Source organism: Mustela putorius, unplaced genomic scaffold (genome assembly GCF_011764305.1).
Source record: "Mustela putorius furo isolate JIRA1106 unplaced genomic scaffold, ASM1176430v1.1 tig00004036_pilon_pilon_pilon, whole genome shotgun sequence".
Taxonomy (NCBI): domain Eukaryota; kingdom Metazoa; phylum Chordata; class Mammalia; order Carnivora; family Mustelidae; genus Mustela; species Mustela putorius.
The window spans coordinates 26,612-44,037 of NW_025422172.1; the positions used below are offsets into that span (position 1 = coordinate 26,612).

Here is a 17,426-nt window from a genome sequence, read left to right on the forward strand (position 1 = left end):
CCACGAAATGGCTAGGTATGTATCTGACTCCCAAGGCCATGTGTCTGACTATTGCTGTCCTCTGGTAGCAGCCACTGATCTGTCTACATGACCCACCAGGAATCAGGCAGAAAACCTCTAGTCATAGATCTTGGGCATATCTTAGTAGTTGGCCCTTTGTCTTACTTTTAAATAGGTTTATCTCTTATGAAAATTCCAATTTTTCTACAAATCCCAGTTTTCCCAGCCATGGCTATAACAATTCTTCTAACTCCTACTGCTCAGATCAAGACCCTCCTCTTCTTGCTTAATGTGGTTATTTTGTCAACCACTACGGTGATTGTATGTCACAGAGTTTGTCTTTTTTATTTCATATGTACTGCCTTGCACTGTTTACAGCTGTTTCACGGGTCAGAGTTTCTCTGATCAATTAGGACAAGATGATATTGTCTTTATATTTCTTTATCAGATCACTATGTGGTCCCTAGTGATCTGATGCATAGTAGTTATTTGTTGATTATTCACCTTTCGAAGAGGAAGTGTTTTCCTAATCTTATCTATTGGTGTTTTGGTCATTCTGGTTTTCTTATCCCGTGGTATTGCTTTGTTATGAATCATGTATTAACATAAGGTCATCACTAATGATAGACAATAACTTACGTGAAGATAATCAAAATATAAAATGTTTTTCTTTCTATTTTTCTCCCTCTCATTTTTACCTTGGCAGCTACGCAACAGCCGGTTAGTTTTCCAGAAGGCAAAATTACTACAATTGAAATTCACCGGTCTGATCCTTATATTCAGCTAGGAATTAGCATTGTGGGCGGCAATTTAGCGCCACTGATCAACAGATACATTGTTATCCAGGAAGTCTGTCGGGATGGGGTGATCGCCAGCGATGGAAGACTTCTTGCTGGAGAACCAATTCTTCAGGTATCAATTTTTAAATTAATTTATTTTGTTAACTTGCCTCTTTTTTTGCTCTTATTCATCAATTTAAAACTTGGGAAAATTAGGGTACTGTGGAATCTGACTTATAAAAAGGTAAGTTTTACTGTTTTTTTTTTTTAGTGCTAAACAGATCATAATTTATCAGTAATTTTCTCCGATTTCCCCCAAACTCATGGAATGTATTTTTTACCGCCATCTTAAATTGGATCCCGCATGTGCCTCAGTGTGTGTGGCTCTCCAGGCCAGCTGGATTCCTCCTGGCTTGGTCTCCATGGTTGTCTATTTCGGGGCCACCTTCACTGCTAAATTCTCTTGTTCCCATTGGCTCTATCCCTAGTCCCAGGGTACCATCCATCAGTTTCCTTCGTTGTCTGATTTCATCCTTCTCTACACGGATTTCTATAATCTAGAAAAGACAGGTCACACAGCACAAGTTACTTAAAACTTACAGCATTGAATTTAAGATAGAATTCGGAAAATCATGACCACCTCTTGTTGGCTCTCAAATGCACTCTCATCCACAAACAGCCTGACTCTGCACTAATCCTTGGTGCTACCCTCTCCCTCTTCTCTTTAAAAAGAATGAGCTACTCCAACAAATGAACTTGCTTCGGGCAAGATGATATTATGTTAGAGGGCATACTGATGAGCATGAGATGTCCAGAAATCTACTGTTCATGTGAATTCTAGAGTGTGAAAATTGACCTGGATATATGACCCATGCAAGTGTATGTGGTACTTGAAGCTAAAAGAATGGATATTTAGGAGAGAAGAAATAGGCATGAATGATAAAAGATGTCTTCTAGGAACCCAAGCTCAAGGACTCTTGCCTCCTCCATTTCACTGCTGGGTCCTTCCGCACAGTCTGTTTGTATTCACCCCTTCTCTTTTCCCTGCCATCTCTCTGGTCTGAGCCCTCACTGCTTCATGTCTAACCCAGGAGAATCAAAACCCCTGCCTCCCTACTCTGCTCTGAAATCCGGTATGACATTGTGCAGGTTAATTCACCTGTGACTCTGCTTTCCCTGGATAGATTGGACCAGAGAATCAAGTCCATACTGATTAATCTAATAGTCCAGGTCCTCTTTGAAGTCTTACACAACCTGTCCCCTCAGCCTTCACCCTTGCTTTTTCTTTCAGCTGTAGCCATCGGTGTATTACTGAAACATCATAGGCATGGTGGTCAGAGCTGAGGGTATAATTAAGAGCAAAAAGCAAGCCCTGCCCTCATAGAATGTATAATGTAGCAGAAAAGCCAGACATAGCAGTCTCCTTGCTTCCCTCCACGTTCCAGCCTGTCCCCATTGTGCTACAGCTTCCCCACCTTCATCCAGAAAGCCCTGCCCTGCCATTTTCACCCATTCAGACCTCTTCTCACACTAAGTGCTGAAGACATTCCTTCTCTTCACCACTGAATGCATAATTGGTCACAGAGAGTTATTCAAATGCAGTGTCTTCCTTTGGGGATGGCAGCCGCCGTTATTATGTACTATGGGACAGGCTTCTCTCACAGAGCTGTGCCTGGAGTCGATACCCAGGACAAACTTGCTGAGTCAATAAAAAGAGTGGATTTGGTTATGATATCCTGTTGGGAATAGCTGTCTTCTTCATTAAAACAAAACTTAGAACCTCTAAGATTTTTAGTTCTTCAAGAGAAATGTCCAGAGGGGAAGACAGACAAACTAGGCTCCAAGAGCAGCAAGGATTGACCTTTCAACTGGGGTTCCTGGCTTTGGTTTCCACGCCCATCCGTATTCTGCCTCTTGTAGATTGTGATTTCCACTTCGACACTTGGGCCCAAAACCCCTCCTTCATTGCACTTGGCCTGGCTGACACAGACTGAACTTCCAGTGTTTTTTGTTCTTGACTAAATCCGAAGAGGCAATAGGAGAATACAGGAAACATAACTAATCCACCTATGTAAAATCCATTTTCTGATCCTACCATATTTACCGCATTCCTGTGTTTGCTGTCCTTTTATGATATTAGTAGTATTCTGGTTGCATGAGGTTGGCACAGCTCTCTGGACACCTTACCCTGTATTCCTTCTACCCCAGCTCCTAAACTGATTCTCCGTGGAGGAACTCTTATAGCTGGTTTTGACATTTTGACACCTTTGTGGCCAAGACAAAAAGAACCAGATTGCCCTTTTTTTCCAGCTTACACAGGGAGAGAGAGCAAGCACAGGCAGACAGAGTGGCAGGCAGAGGCCGAGGGAGAAGCAGGCTCCCTGCCGAAAACAGGTGACACAAGCAAAGCTTGAAGGAGCTGTGGTTCCAAAGTTGTGACTTCCCTGCTCTTGTAACGTTCACTCTCCGCTTCACCTCCATACAAGTGGGGAAAATCAATTTTTATTGAGAAGAACTCATTATCTCTGTAGTGCCCTTTTTATAAAGCATTCAGAGCATTTCAAACACATTATAACTTGTGTTCTTATAGTATCCCTGTGAAGTAAAGATGGTTATTATTAGAGAAAAATATTTTTCAATATGAGCATTAAAATAGGTAAAGTAGAGGGGCACCTGGGTGGCTCAGTCATTAAGCATCTGCCTTCGGTCAGGCATGATCCCAGGCTGCTGGTATCCAGTTTCACATCGGGGCTCTCTGCTCAGCCAGGAATCTGCTTCTCCCTCTCCCACTCCCTCTGCTTGTGTTCCTTCTCTTGCTCTCTGTCAAATAAATAAATACATACATAATAAATAAAATCTTTAAAAAAAGAAAACAGCTTTAAAATTTTTTTTTTTTCAAATAAGATAGAAAAAGTAGAAAATAATCCAGGCCAGACCTTCCGGTTCTATAACCTACCAGAGCATTTAATGATATGGGTATCTCCTACAATGATAGGGGTGAAACAAAGATGTGTAAGGTGTTTTATTTTGTTTTTTTTTTTTTTTTTTTTTGTTTTTTGTTTTAAGTAAGCACAAGAAAACACTCTGACATAAAGGAAACCAAGCAGTAACATAATCGAGCATCAGGAATTAAAGTAGGTTGATAGTCACTGGCAGGGGGCAGAGGAAGCAAGAGTGGTGAACTGCCCATCCTTGTAACCAGTGTGCCAGCTCATGGCTGTCTGGCACGTGATGGACGCATCAAGAGAGGTAAGATAGGGAGGGCTGGGAACAGTGAAACTCTCCCATCTTCTCCCTGCATGCCACTCATGTTTGAAAAAAGTAACAAATATTCCCCAAATTTTCTATTAAATATGATTTTTTAAAAATCTTCTAAAGTGTCCCTTCCATATATAAGTGTAAAACCTCTCTCTAAGGTTAGAAAAACGCCTAATGGGAAGGAAAATTGCTGCAGTTTGATGATGTTTTCGTTCTTTTTTTTTTTTAAGAATTTATTAATTTATCTGACAGACAGAGATTACAAGTAGGCAGAGAGGCAGTCGGGGGGTGGGTGGGGGGGAAGCAGGCTTCCGGCTGAGCAGAGCCCGATGCGGGCTCGATCCTAGGACCTGGGATCATGACCTGAGCTGCAGGCAGAGGCTTTAACCCACTGAGCCACCCAGGCGCCCTTTCCGTTATTTTCTAATGTTTATTTAGATCATTGCATTATTTTATGTTGGAAAAAACCCTCCAAAAAATAGAACACTCATCTTTTCCTTCCTAACCTTTTATATAATCCTCGTGGCCCTTTTTTTTTACTATATTACTTGGCAGGGCAACAAACACTTTTTTTTCTTCCTTAAGCAAAAGATGCTCAAATCACAAGTTTCATTTCTTTGTATAGACCCAAGGATCTCTTCTCTTTAAGTATTCTGATACATTCACGCTGAGCAAACTCTGTAGGACTATATCTATAAAACTGTGTAACTCTAAAACAGTTTATGTTAAAAAATTCATTTCTAAGAGCAAAAGATCAAATAATTTTTGAGCAGGAAAGAACTACAGAAATCACTGAAGCCCAAAGAAGAGAAATGAACATGCCCAGGTCCTGCACATTAGCAAAACGAGGTCTAATGACTTGGACTTCCAGTCACATCACAGTGTGCCTCAAGCCACATTTTTTCCTATATATGATGAAAATATCTTAAAGTTTTCAGTTGTTTTGGAATGTTTTCCATGAATTGGATTTTTCCCTCGATATCGTAAGAATGACAGAGATGTGAAAAAATTACAAATAACAGGATGCATAGGGAAGATAATGACTTGGTAGCTCATCTCATTTTTCTTGTTTATTCCTTTGGACAGGTGATATATTGCTGAATATCAATGGCATTGATTTGAACGATTGAAGTCACAGTGAGGACATGGCTATGCTAAAAGTCAGCGCCGCATCCCCTGCTATTGTCCTGAAAGCACTTGAGGTCCAGACTGTCGATGAGGCAGCCCAAGCTACTAAAGAGCAGCCAGGCACCTTCAGTGAGAATGAGTAGGACTGCAGCTGGTCCCAGTCGTGGGTCATGTGGCTTGGGCTTCCAAGGTACTGAGAGCATTTCAGCAGTTTCATATAATAATCGTAATGACAACATTTCTCATTATGGAACATAGTAAATTCATTTGTCCAGGGTGTGAGGGGGAAGGTCCTGGTCAGAGATGAAAGTGGCAATGGCATATCAAGTTATAGAAGAAAAGGGTAATTTTTTCCTTAGGTTATTATATTTTAAAAGATAAATTTAAGGGGCCTCTAGGTGGCTCAGTCGGTTAAGCATCCAACCCTGGATCTCAGCTCAGGTCTTGTTCTCCGGGCCATGAGTTTGTAAAAAAGATTTTTTGTAATTTTTAAAAAATTAAAACATTCTTAAAAAATAAACCCTTTACCTTATTAAAGGTAAATTTAATAGTAAGAACTAAGCTAAAAAGACTTGGTGTATCTGTTTATAAAAATGAATAAAGCCATTCTGTCCATGACTATTAAGAAGGTTCTCAAGTGGACCAGCCATGAGATTTAGATGTTCATGCTCTTGCTTTAGAAAAGCTGTCATTTGGGCGCCTGGGTGGCTCAGTGGGTTAAGCCGCTGCCTTCGGCTCAGGTCATGATCTCAGGGTGCTGGGATCGAGTCCCGCATCGGGCTCTCTGCTCAGCAGGGAGCCTGCTTCCCTTCCTCTCTCTCTGCCTGCCTCTCTGCCTACTTGTGATCTCTCTCTGTCAAATAAATAAATAAAATCTTTAAAAAAAAAAAAGAAAAAAGAAAAAAAAAAAGAAAAGCTGTCATTTACCACACATGTACATGCTTAGACTTCGTGTGCATTTTTCACCAGAAAAAACAGGTCAAAGTGTGGGGCCTTTTGAAAAGCTTTTCTAAAACCTCTTTCTTAATCTTGTTAACTCTCTCTAAAAAGCAGGATGTCAGAACTCAGTTTTCATTGTACATGAGAGACTCCTTCAGCCAAACCACTGGTGTCCGAGAGTAGGTCTTCTCACCACCTTCGGGACTGTAACCCACCAGGACATTCTGTAGTTGGTCATTGTCTGCTCATGAAAGTGTTTCAGCTCCTGATGAGTGTTGTATATACTTTGGTATTGAAGTTGGAAGAATGTGTATTACTGTCTTTGTTTCTAGATCACTTTAGAGGAATCCTAAAACTGAACTATGATGAAACTTTCTCATTCTGAGCCAAGTAGGAAAATGACTGATTTTTTTAAATAAAAATAAACAATAAGAATGCCAGTTTCTGAGGCATCTAGCTTCATTTGGATGTAATTTGTAATAACTAGCATTTGTATAGTGCTATGTGAGATATATATATATATTTTAAAAGTACTTTCACGTAAAGAATAGCAGAAAAATCCAGGATGAATGGAATTCATTTGTCTATCATCTAACTTACTGACTTGTCCTTGTGGTAGTGAAAAAGACCAAAAAGGCCTGAAACAGTAACAGAATTCGTATCTCAAGGCCCTGTAGGCATAGATTGGAATGGTTGCTATGAAACCATGGCCGTTCTACCTAATGGTGAGGGCTCAGCCAGCAGAGGGAACTCATTTATCCTCTTGAGTACTCAGCCTGATACACTGACGTGTCATTGAAACCCAGCATGTCAGAAAGGCCCGGTCCCACTGGGGGAGAAGTGGTCTCCTCAGCGGTGCAGGACCCGAGCGTGTGCACACCACTGCTGGTGGCCAGGCCGTGCTGGCGCTCCTTTAGTTCTTGTTACCTGGTGTTCTGGGTGTCCAGCTCCCCTAAGAAGTCCAGAAATGCTCACCGCTTTGATCAAGGACTCCCACTCCTAGCCGCATTTGGCCAGCCTGCCTTGTGGGAGCAGGCCTGTTTTGGGCAGCACTGCCAGGTCGCAGGTGGACAAGGAGTCTGACTGATCTCGGACAGGAGCTGGCAGCCCAGGACCCAGGTTCCCACATGGGTTCCTTGGGATTTTGGTTTGGATGCGTACCCTGTCTTCTGACTTCTCTGCCTCCATGTCTGTCCCCAGGGCGGAGCATTTTCAGGTGAATCACAAAGAACAATGATATTTCAGATGAACAGTACACGGGATAATGAAATCTATTTGGGGGGTCTGCCTGTATCGAAAGGGTGTCTATCAGTTCAAGGTCACTATTCTGTGGACTCCTGGGGGTTGTGTGTTGTGTGCAGACAAGCATACACAACCAGGTATTGGGAGGGCCACTGCTCTGTGGGTACTGGCGGCTCTTTCCAGCACGTCGCACACCACATAGGGTAGCAGCTCTGCTCTTTCTCAAAAGGGAGGGTCGTTCTCTGCAGTTAGCTGGCGGTGTACCAGAGAAAAGAGTTATTTGTTTTGTGCTGTGCTGAATGTTTCATTGTTTCTTTTGGCAGAAGATTCAGAAAAATGAAAATACCTATATCGTCTCTAAAAAAGTTTGAAAAGAGGGGAATCACTCTTATGTTCTGCAGATACACACAGAAGGCCATATTGTAGTTTTCCAGGCACAGGAAAATCCAAGTTGAGGTGAAGTGGCCAAGACAGAGAGAAGAGCAGTGGTTGCAGGGACTGGGGGAGGGACAGAGCAGTGAGCGATGAGGAGCGCGGGTGTCTCTGTGACGGAAACGTCATAGAATGACATGGTTGTGCAACACTCTGCATGGACCTAATGAGACCTCCATATCCCACTGCAAAGGATGCGAGTAAAATGTTATATAAACTCAAATTCTACTTTATTTAATAAATTAAATCTATGAAGTAATTATAGAGGTGAACACAGAACACAAATATGATAAAAAAGGAAATGATGGGGGAGGGGGATATATGCTCTGGGGGTCCAACCAACACGAGCTGCTGCTCAGGGGCCTAGCCTGCTTGCTCCACGGAGACAGGGGGTGGCAGCTTGTGGGCCCAGCCTGCTTGCTCCACGGAGGCAGGGGGCGGCAGCTTGTCGGCCCAGACTGCTTGCTCCACGGAGGTAGGCGGCAGCAGCTCAGGGACAGGAACCTGCTGGTCATCCAGTAAAGGCACAATGCCAAGTGGCTCTTCCGTGGCAGAGAAGTGAACGAGGGCCCTGACGACCATCTGCCCTGGTCCCAACGGGTCAGGTGGGGTCACTGGTCTCCCTAACCCACTGTGAGCTGCTGTAGCAGGGATGGTGGAGACCAGCTCAGGCTCCAGAGGTGCAGCGGGTGCCAGAGGGGCTGCTGGAACAACTTCCAGATTTTGCTCTGGGGCCGGTGCTGTAGCTCCAAGAAGAGAAAGCATCATCAGCTTGATTGACTTCCCCTTTTGCCTTTCCCTTTCCCCACCACTCAGCGTGGCCTGCGTTCAAGACCCAGCCCCCCAGAAGGTATCCCCGACGGAAGCCCATGAGGACAGGGATCTGAGACGACTCACTCTCTTCGGCCCAATTACAATCTACGGAGGCTTCCTCAGGGTGGCCCACCCTGCCTCCTCCTCAGGCCCACACCAGTTACCCCCAGTCCTCCTCACCCCCAGCCTCTGGCTCCATGGCCTCTCTGGGAGGGCATTGACTTTCTGGCAGCAGAAGCTGGGCACGGCTCTGCAGGTCCGAGCCCGGCACATAGACCTGCAGGTAGGCCAGCAGCGTATGCAAGCTGGGAAACTCCGGAGGCTGCACAAAATCCCCTGGATACTTTTCCACCCAGGTGTTTAGGATGGCATAGATGGCCCTGGGGACAGACATGGAGACAGAAAAGTCAGAGGACAAGGTATGCATCCAAACCAATATTCCAGGGAACCCCTGTAGGAACCTGGGCCCCTGGGCTTCCAGCTCCTGTTCGAGACCAGTTGGACTCCTTGTCCAATTGCGACCTGGCAGTCCTGCCCTAGACAGGCCTGCTCCCAGACGGCGGGCTGGCCAAAAGCCTCTAGGAGTGGGAGTCTGTGATCAATGGGATGATCATTTCTGGACTTCTTAGGGGAGCTGAACACACTCCTCAGTCTCTCTCCTTTGCCACGAGCCACTTCAATTCAACTGCATGTGCCCAGGGAGGGGTGGTGTCTGGCCTCTTAATTACCCTCACTGCACTCGCCTCTGCTCCGTGAAGATCCAACCGAGGAGGGTACAAAGGGACTCTGTCTCTAGCCAGGCCTTCCCAGGACCCTCCCCGTACCTCCACCATTACCTCCTCTGCCCGTTCACTAGGTGCCATGAGAGTGGGTCTGTTTCCACTGACACTCACGTCCCACAGGGTGTGGGATATCTCTGCTGCTCCCTGGGCTCTACTGGGTCACCACTCTCCCTGAGCCCCCTCTGAGCACCCAGCATGCAAGTGCCAACAGACTGCTGTGCGATGGTTCCTAAATCCTGCGTTCTGGGTCCCAGAATTGGGCAGAGAGAGGTTTGGGAGGGTGGTAGGCATGGAGCATGACCCTCTCAGGGGTTGAAGCTGTCCTCCATGCCCCTCTGCTCTCCACAGTGCTCACACACCTACCCCAGCTCCCCAGGGCACCTTCCTAGTTTCCAGTAGAAGCTCTCAGACCTTTACCCTAAAGCAGGAATCACAGAGGTGTGCATGAAGGTCCATCAGCCCCTTGAACTCACAGGACCCTCACTACCCTGCTGGAGAGGGAAGGCCCTCCTGGAGCAGCCAAAGCTTACTCACATGTCTCGCTGCTCCTGGGGTCTCTTGACCTCTTCATACGTGGAGTAATAGCACCCGAATCTAGAGGAGGCCAGGGGGCATCACATGAGATGTCTGTGGATGTTGGCTCTCACCCTCTGACCCTCGACTAGCCTGCAGCCCTGGGGTGCTGTCTGTTCTGTGCCGGGATCCCATTCAGCTTCGAGATAATTGCCTCCATCTACTAGGGCTTCCTGAATGCTTGCTGAATGAAAGGGCCCCAACGAGCCCATCACGAACATCTGAGGGGGCCTGGCGCTGCTCACCCCAGGGATGACTGTTCTGGATTCATCCAGACACAGACCCCAGAAAGAATCTCAGATCTCCCTTTCAATGGCAAAGGAGCCCTGCTCAAGATCACAGTGAGAGTCAGGGATTAGGCAGAGGCTTCATCATGACGGGCATGGGAATGTTCAAAGAGCATGCCCACAGGCCCTCCAGCAGACTTTTCCACCGGCACAGGCTGCCAGGTACCCTTTCTGACACCTACCACTGAGTCCCTATAATACCTCTGCCCCAGTTAGGAGCAAGGGGAAGTTTGGGGAAGCTTGGGGACCTGCCAAAGTCTCACAACCAGGCATTGGCCTAATCCCACGGGGCAGTTAGCGGCAGGGGAGGGTGCTCACCTTGCACATAGTTGGTCCAGCACCTCCCCGGTGCTGGCAAAGTGTGTCGTATGTGTCCAGAAAGGTGTGGACACAGTGTAGATCTTGTCTGAGGATGGCAGGAACCAGGTGATCAATTGCGGCCTCCAGCTTGTCGGCCCGCTCTGCCATCAGCAGTGAGGTCCTCGTCCTCTTCCTGGTTGAACCATTTTTCCCCTGAGGTGAATCAGAGGAGACATGAGTCAGTGCTGTGGCCACCAGGAGGGTTGGGGCTTGGAGGGCAGAATGAGCCCCCAGATCTCAGGGACTTCTGCAAGAGGTGGGACAAGAGAGCCCAGAGTCCAAAAAACAATCACTGACTCAGTGTCTCATTGGGTTCAGCCTAAGGCTCTTGGTTTTGCTTTAGGTCATGGTCTCCATGTCCTGAGACTGCTCTCCTCGTAGGGCTGTGTCAATAGGCCAGTGTCTGCTTGAGGATTCAGTCTCTCTGTCTGCTTCTCTCCCCACTCTCCCCCTGTCTCTCTCTCAAATCCATCAATCAGCCAATCAGTTAAGAAGCCTTTAAGGCAAAGAGAAAATGTTCTTGGTATCCATACAAAGAATTGAAAGAAATGATGTCTCAACTTGCTAGTATCTGAGGTCCCTTTGTGAGCGGAGTATGGATAGCACGTCCCTGCATGAGTGGCATGGATCCTGTGATTTCTGATAACATAGCCCATTCTTTTTATTTTTTTGAAAGACTTGTTATTTATTTATTTGACAGAGAGAGAGGTCACAAGTAGGCCGAGAGGCAGCCAGACATAAAGGGGGAAGCAGGCTCCCCACTGAGCAGAGGACCCCACGCCCCCGACGTGGGCCTCGATCCTAGGACTGAGAGACCCAGGACCCATGACCTGAGCTGCAGGCAGAGGCTGAAACCCCTGAGCCACCCCGGCACCCAACATATCCCATTCTTGAGACGAGAACACAGAGATGTTTAAGGCGAGAGGGCTTAGGATAAGAAGGCACAGAGGCTGCTGGATGCAGCACTGTGCCTTGGCCAGAGAAGGGGATTACATCCAGTCCTGCCCCAGTAAAGGGCTCCATGGCTGTGATCAATGACTGGCCTTCTAGACTGCCATGCAGTGCAGTGCAGTGAGGCCCCTGTTCCTTTTCCTTTGTGTGGGGGGTCCCAACAATGTGTTCCATCAATACCAAAGCGCAGAGCAAGAGACAGAGTACCATGGGCCCCATGTCCATTTGGATCAAAGTCTCCCAATTCACTCTTACAAATAATGATTTGCAAGACTTGCAGAAGCTGAGGAAGGACTGTTGGGCCAGTGGGGGCACCTGGGAGCACGAGTTAGGAAAATGCCTAGGCCAGGGCAAAAGGAGTCTAAATCAACGGGATGAGACCTGGTCTAGTCTCTTTAATGATACTCCTATAAGTATTAGGACAATGGCTGTGCTTCTGTCCAAGGCGTGGGCAGGACCATGTGGGCCAGTTTGGGGAAGAGATGGGATTCAGATTCACGGGAGTACAGGACTCTAGGAGGCCTGGTTGGCTTCTAGGAAGTGGGGCCCTTGGTGCTGCATGGGTGCCCCAGAGGTCGGGTCTCCCCAGCACCTGCACTCACCCTGAGCCAGCGCCAGACTCTGTTGGCCCTGTGCGGCTTCTTGTCCTTGGAGGAAGGAGAGCAGGCCATCTCCTCGGTCACCTCCTGCACCATGTCCTCTGGAGCTTTCTATAGAGACAGTGCCCGGCAGCCAGGCAGGAGGCCTTAGAGCCCTGTCTGGAGGCTTTTGCTGGTCTTTAGACCTAGGGCGCTCCATTCCAGACACACCACAGCCCAGGTGGCAGAGCCCTCCCCCAAGGAGAGAAACGTGGCCCAGCGTCAGGGCCTTGGATGTGCTCTGGCACAGCTCAGAGTCACCCTCAGGAATCCCCTGTGCACCCTGCCCACCCTGACATTGGTGTGAACAAGAAGGGATCACCAGGGTATCCACTGTACTCACCCTCCTCCAGCCCATGGGCAGGAACCCCCACATATCCCTCCTCCCCTCAAACTCCAGAGGAAGGGATGGGGCTACCCTAGAATGGTTCAGAGGGGTGGGCATCGCCTAGTCTCCTCAGAAGTAAGTACCTTATGGCGTCTCCCTCGAAAGGACCTTCGGCATTGGGGGGGTGGTTTTAGCCAATGTCTGCAGCATGGGATCAAGTCATTTTCCTGGCGGTTCTGGTACCCAGAGCCCCGGAAACTAGGTACACAACAGGAAAACATTTTTCTGTGTCTAGGTCCTGAGTCCAGTAACCCTGCTACTGGACTAGACTGGCTGCCTGGTTGCAGGGGTTCCAAGTTCTGAAGGCCTTTGTGATCCAGGCAGTGACATCACTTCCTGATATGCCCTATCGGGGCCCACTCCTGGTTGGACCCCTACACGAACAGTGCTCCCGTCTGCCATCTCCTCTTCCCCCTTCTGCGTGCAAGGACACAGTGACCCCAACACACCCCTCTCCACAGGCCCCCAGGGATGGTCTGGGAGCAGCCAGCGCCCCAGCTTGCAAACACACCTGGTTTCAGACACAAGTCTCTATTCTTACCTGGTTCAGACCCTAGAGAAGCCATTGTGGCAGACAGGGATGGTCTTCTTGCCAAATATGGATGATTCCAGCATGTCTTTCTATCAGATGTCCACAGGCATAGGTTGGATAATAGCTATGATGTTAGAGGAGTGCTGTCACATGTAGGAAATACCTCCCACCCAATTTCCTCCCTCCTGTTAACTTCTTGGAATCTGCTACTAATCAGATCCCACCCCACAGTCCATCCTGGGGTGTGTGTGTGTTTCTGTGCACCTGCACACAAGCTCCTGTGTGCACACATATGTTCATCGGTGCTCACATTCTGGAGTCCCAGAAGCGGACAGCCCCACTTACAGAGGGCTGGGTAATAGCTTCCCAAGGTCTTAGGCTTTGCATTTTCAATGCAACCCTAAAGAAGGGACTGGAGTCTTGGCCCTTGATGGTCAGAATGTACCCTTACCCCTAGAGACCGCCTGTCCCGGGATGCAGGCCATTCTCTCCTTTCCAAAGGGTGTGATGCAGATGGTGGTCCATCCAGTGGGTCGCCATGACCAGGGATCCTCCTCAGACAAAAACCTGGGCATGTCTCCTATCTAGGAGACCAATGATCACCCTCAGCCCGATAACATTTCCAGGCCAACAGCCACTTCCTTCCAGAAAAACTTTTCCAGAGCCCACAGTGAATGGCTAGGTTGCATCCAGGACCCCAACTTTGAGGACACTCAAAGAGCTGGGTTCAAGCCTGCTAAGCATCCCTACCAGTCTGATTCTGGGCAAGGCCCGGACCCTTCAGGGATCTTCACAGTCTCCCTTCGGGGGCTCCATTGGTTCCCCAACTCCTCTGTAGACATGTTTGTGTGACCCCCTCCCCAGAGTGTGGTCTGGACTTGGTGATTCACTTTCATGTCACAGAACGTGGCCACGTGACCCAAAGGCCCTTCTGAGATTTCGTTCAAAAACTCATTGCCCAGCCCCATGTTGACTCGGATCCATGTTCTCTCTCCAATCTTCATACTGGAGCACAAGCTCCTAGGTTGAACCATGACCCAGACATATGCCCGTGGCCCAGCCCTGTGGGCCCACAGCAGACAGAAGTCAGGTCTTTGAGATGGGCTGTATCTGGCCCATGCCCCTGAGTGTGCTCAGGTTCTCGGTGAAGCAGTTCCTCCCTTGGTGTTGTCAGCAGCCCAGTTTAAGGAGAGACTCTGGCAGGAGCCCCCAGCAGAGCACTGCTGGATTCCTGATCCCCTGAGACCACGAGGCAGCATTTGTTGGTTCAGCCACTGAGTGTGGGGAAGTGCGGTCACACAGCCCTGGGAGAAGGGCACTGATACTGACCAACTTCCCGGGTACTGGCCCTCTTCCCCTCCTACTCTGGTCCTTCCTCAGCTTCTCTTGCCACCCTGGACCCCTTTCTAACCTCCAGTCCTCTGCTCCATGGTGCCCTCCGCCAGGTGGAATGCACTCGCATTTGTGCAGGGCTGTCTCCTTCTATTCCTCCCACAGGAATTCTCCGTGTCATCTCAGCACAGCCTTGTCATACCCCTCACCGGGTGGAGTTCGGGCCTTAGTTGTGTCCCTTGCTCTTTTGCTGTGGAGCAATCGCTTTTCCCGTTCACATTTTGGTTTCTTGTTTGTCCATCTTCTGCTCTAGACCCTGAGCTCTCACGAGGAGAACCCGCTGGGCTGATAAGCCCTGGCACCATCTGAGTGCGCAGTGCCCAGTGGCTGAATGAGCGGGAGACAGGATCCGTCCCAGCACAGACCAGCTCCGTTGTTTGAGCCTCACTGATTTTAGTCCTGTGTAAGCCTTTTGTTTTATTTTTTAAGTTAACTGTGCCTGTTGTGGGCCTCAAACTCATAGCCCTGTGATCGAGGATCCTAATGCCTGAGGAAGCCAGGTGCCTCTTTGGTCCTCTTTAAAGGTTTTAGGCTGATCACTATTCAAGTGAACTTGGTCATTTCAACATGCTGTACGGAGCTATATTACATTACGCTGAATGACCATGTAACTCCCCAGGTTTTGGTAGCCTGTCACCACAAAGGTCACCACCATGACAGTGCTGAGTGGATCTTCAGATTGGAGATTGAAATCCTTTCTGTGTTCTTCAGGAGCCCAGAGTCTCTCCACCATCGGCCTTCTCCCTCCTTGGGATGACATGCACCTCTGATGCCATCAGCACAAGAAGAAAGATGACAAGGAAATACACACAGGAGGGGTGTTTCCGGCCAGGTCTTGAAGGCCTCAAGGTTCACTTTGATGCTCAATCTTTTATGTATTATTTTAGGATTTTATTTCTTTATTAGAGGGAAAACAGCACAAGCAGGGGGAGGGGTAGAGGGAGGAGAACCAGAGAGATGCTGATCTGAGGAGGACAGGGGGGTGGCTGATATAGACCTGTGCAGGGAACAGCCGAGGCCGCCCAGAGCTGGCCTCCGTCATCTGGTGGGCCGGGAGTAAGGAGTAGCCTCAGATCCCTGTGCCCATGACCTGCTATCAGGGGAGACCCTCTAGGGATTGCTTCCTGGACTCAGAGAACATTGAATGGTGGGGAAATTTTCCTTGATTTAGGAGGGACATGAAAAGTCAATCATTGGGTTCATACTTTCTCTTCTTGGACCGACAGCCCCAATCTCAGAAGAAGATGCTGAACCACCTCAAGAGCTACCTCTAGCTCCCACTGTGGTGCCTGCAGCAGCTTCAGAGCCTGAGGGGCCTGGATGGGAACCAGTTGTGAGTATGATACAGCAATGGATACAGCTGAGGGGAGCCTGAAGGAGCCTACTGCAAAGTTTCTATGGACAACCAGGGGCATGATTGAAAGACTTAGGGATCTACCCCCGTGGGGGACATTCCTGGCTTAAAAGTGTTCAAGCGGTGAAGCGGGGCGATATCCCAGGTGTGACAGCATGATTTCAGGATCCCGGGGGTCCCCAGAAGACCCGCTGTGGCCCGAATGCTTCCGAGTTCCCAGACATCAGTTAGGGAGGAAGGCTGAAAACCAGGAAGCTAGATCCCGGCTTTTTGCTCTGGGAAGCAAGCTGGGCCCAGACACCACCTTATTCCATCCACAAAGTCTCACACATCTCGCCATTCTGGTTGCAATGAAGAAATGGACTGTACACCAGAATTTCGTACCTGTGGATTATGCCCAGGATTTAAGGTGCTAGAGAAACATTTTTTGACATAAGGATGGAGAAATGGTTCCTCCACAACAGCTACTGGAAGGACAACTGAAGGATTATTTCAGCACCGGAAGTCAGACCTGCAGGAGTGAATGGGAAACAAAGAGCCCGGTGGGTAAGTAGTTAGCCAACATGTCGGGAAATCTGAATTACCATTAGCTGTAAAACACACGAAAAAGCCATTTCGGGAGATGTTAGTGACAAGTTGGAATGACATGATAATGCACATTGTTAGAACAACTGAAGGTACTTAGCATTAAAGGATTCTGAGATTCTCATTTTGTGCTCTAAGAGGGGTAATAGACTCAGTTCAGACGTAAGTTACACGTGCTTAAGAGTTTGGGTTTTTTAAAGATTTCATTTATTTATTTATTTATTTGTCAGCAAAAGTGTGAGAGCGCACAAGCAGGGGTAGCAGCAGGCAGAGGAAGAAGTGGGTTCTGGGCTGAGCAAGCAGCTTGATGCAGGACTCAATCCCAGGTCCCCAGTATCATGGCCTGAGCCGAAGGCAGATGCCTAAGAGGCTGAGCTACGTAGGCGTCCCTACATGGGCTTAAGAGTTTTAAAGGTGGGGCACCTGGGTGTCTCAGTTGGTTAAGGAACTGCCTTTGGCTCAAGTCATGATCCTGGAGTCCCAGGTCCCACATCAGGCTCCCTGCTCGGCAGGGAGTCTGCTGCTCCCTCTGACCTCTCCCCTCTCATAGTCTCTCTCTTGCTCTCTCATTCTGTGTCTCTCTAATAAATAAATAAAATCTTTTTTTAAAAAAAGAGTTTTACAGGTAACCCTAAAATCATAGAAATCGAGTATATGTTTTTTCAAACTAAAATTTGAAATAAGAGAATAAAAAAAGTATGTCAACTCCTAGACAGGGAACAAATGAGAAGAAAGAAACATTAAAACTGCATGATCGGGACACCTGGGTGGCTCAGGGGGTTGAGCCTCTGTCTTCGGCTCAGGTCATGGTCTCAGGGTCCTGGGATTGAGCCCCACATGGGCTCTCTTCTCAGTGGGAAGCCAGCTTCCTTCTCCCTTTCTGCCTGCCTCTCTGCCTACTTGTGATCTCTCTCTGTCAAATAAATAAATAAAATCATTTTTTTTTAAAAAATGCATGATTAGGGACTCCTGGGTGGCTCAGTTGGTTAAGCA

At 48.0% G+C, this 17,426-nt stretch overlaps 1 protein-coding gene across 1 annotated transcript; it reads right to left on the minus strand.

Moving 5' to 3' along the window:
• Window positions 1-8,001: 8,001 nt before the first annotated feature.
• LOC123389833 (ral guanine nucleotide dissociation stimulator-like) lies at window positions 8,002-12,941 on the minus strand. Its single transcript, XM_045072447.1, has 7 exons — window positions 12,654-12,941; window positions 12,147-12,254; window positions 10,552-10,746; window positions 10,101-10,207; window positions 9,908-9,967; window positions 8,772-8,971; window positions 8,002-8,518 (listed from the first exon to the last, which is right to left on the minus strand). Exons 1-7 carry the CDS (start codon window positions 12,789-12,791, stop codon window positions 8,142-8,144), a joined length of 1,185 nt encoding a protein of 394 aa, XP_044928382.1. The 5' UTR covers window positions 12,792-12,941; the 3' UTR covers window positions 8,002-8,141.
• Window positions 12,942-17,426: the final 4,485 nt, after the last annotated feature.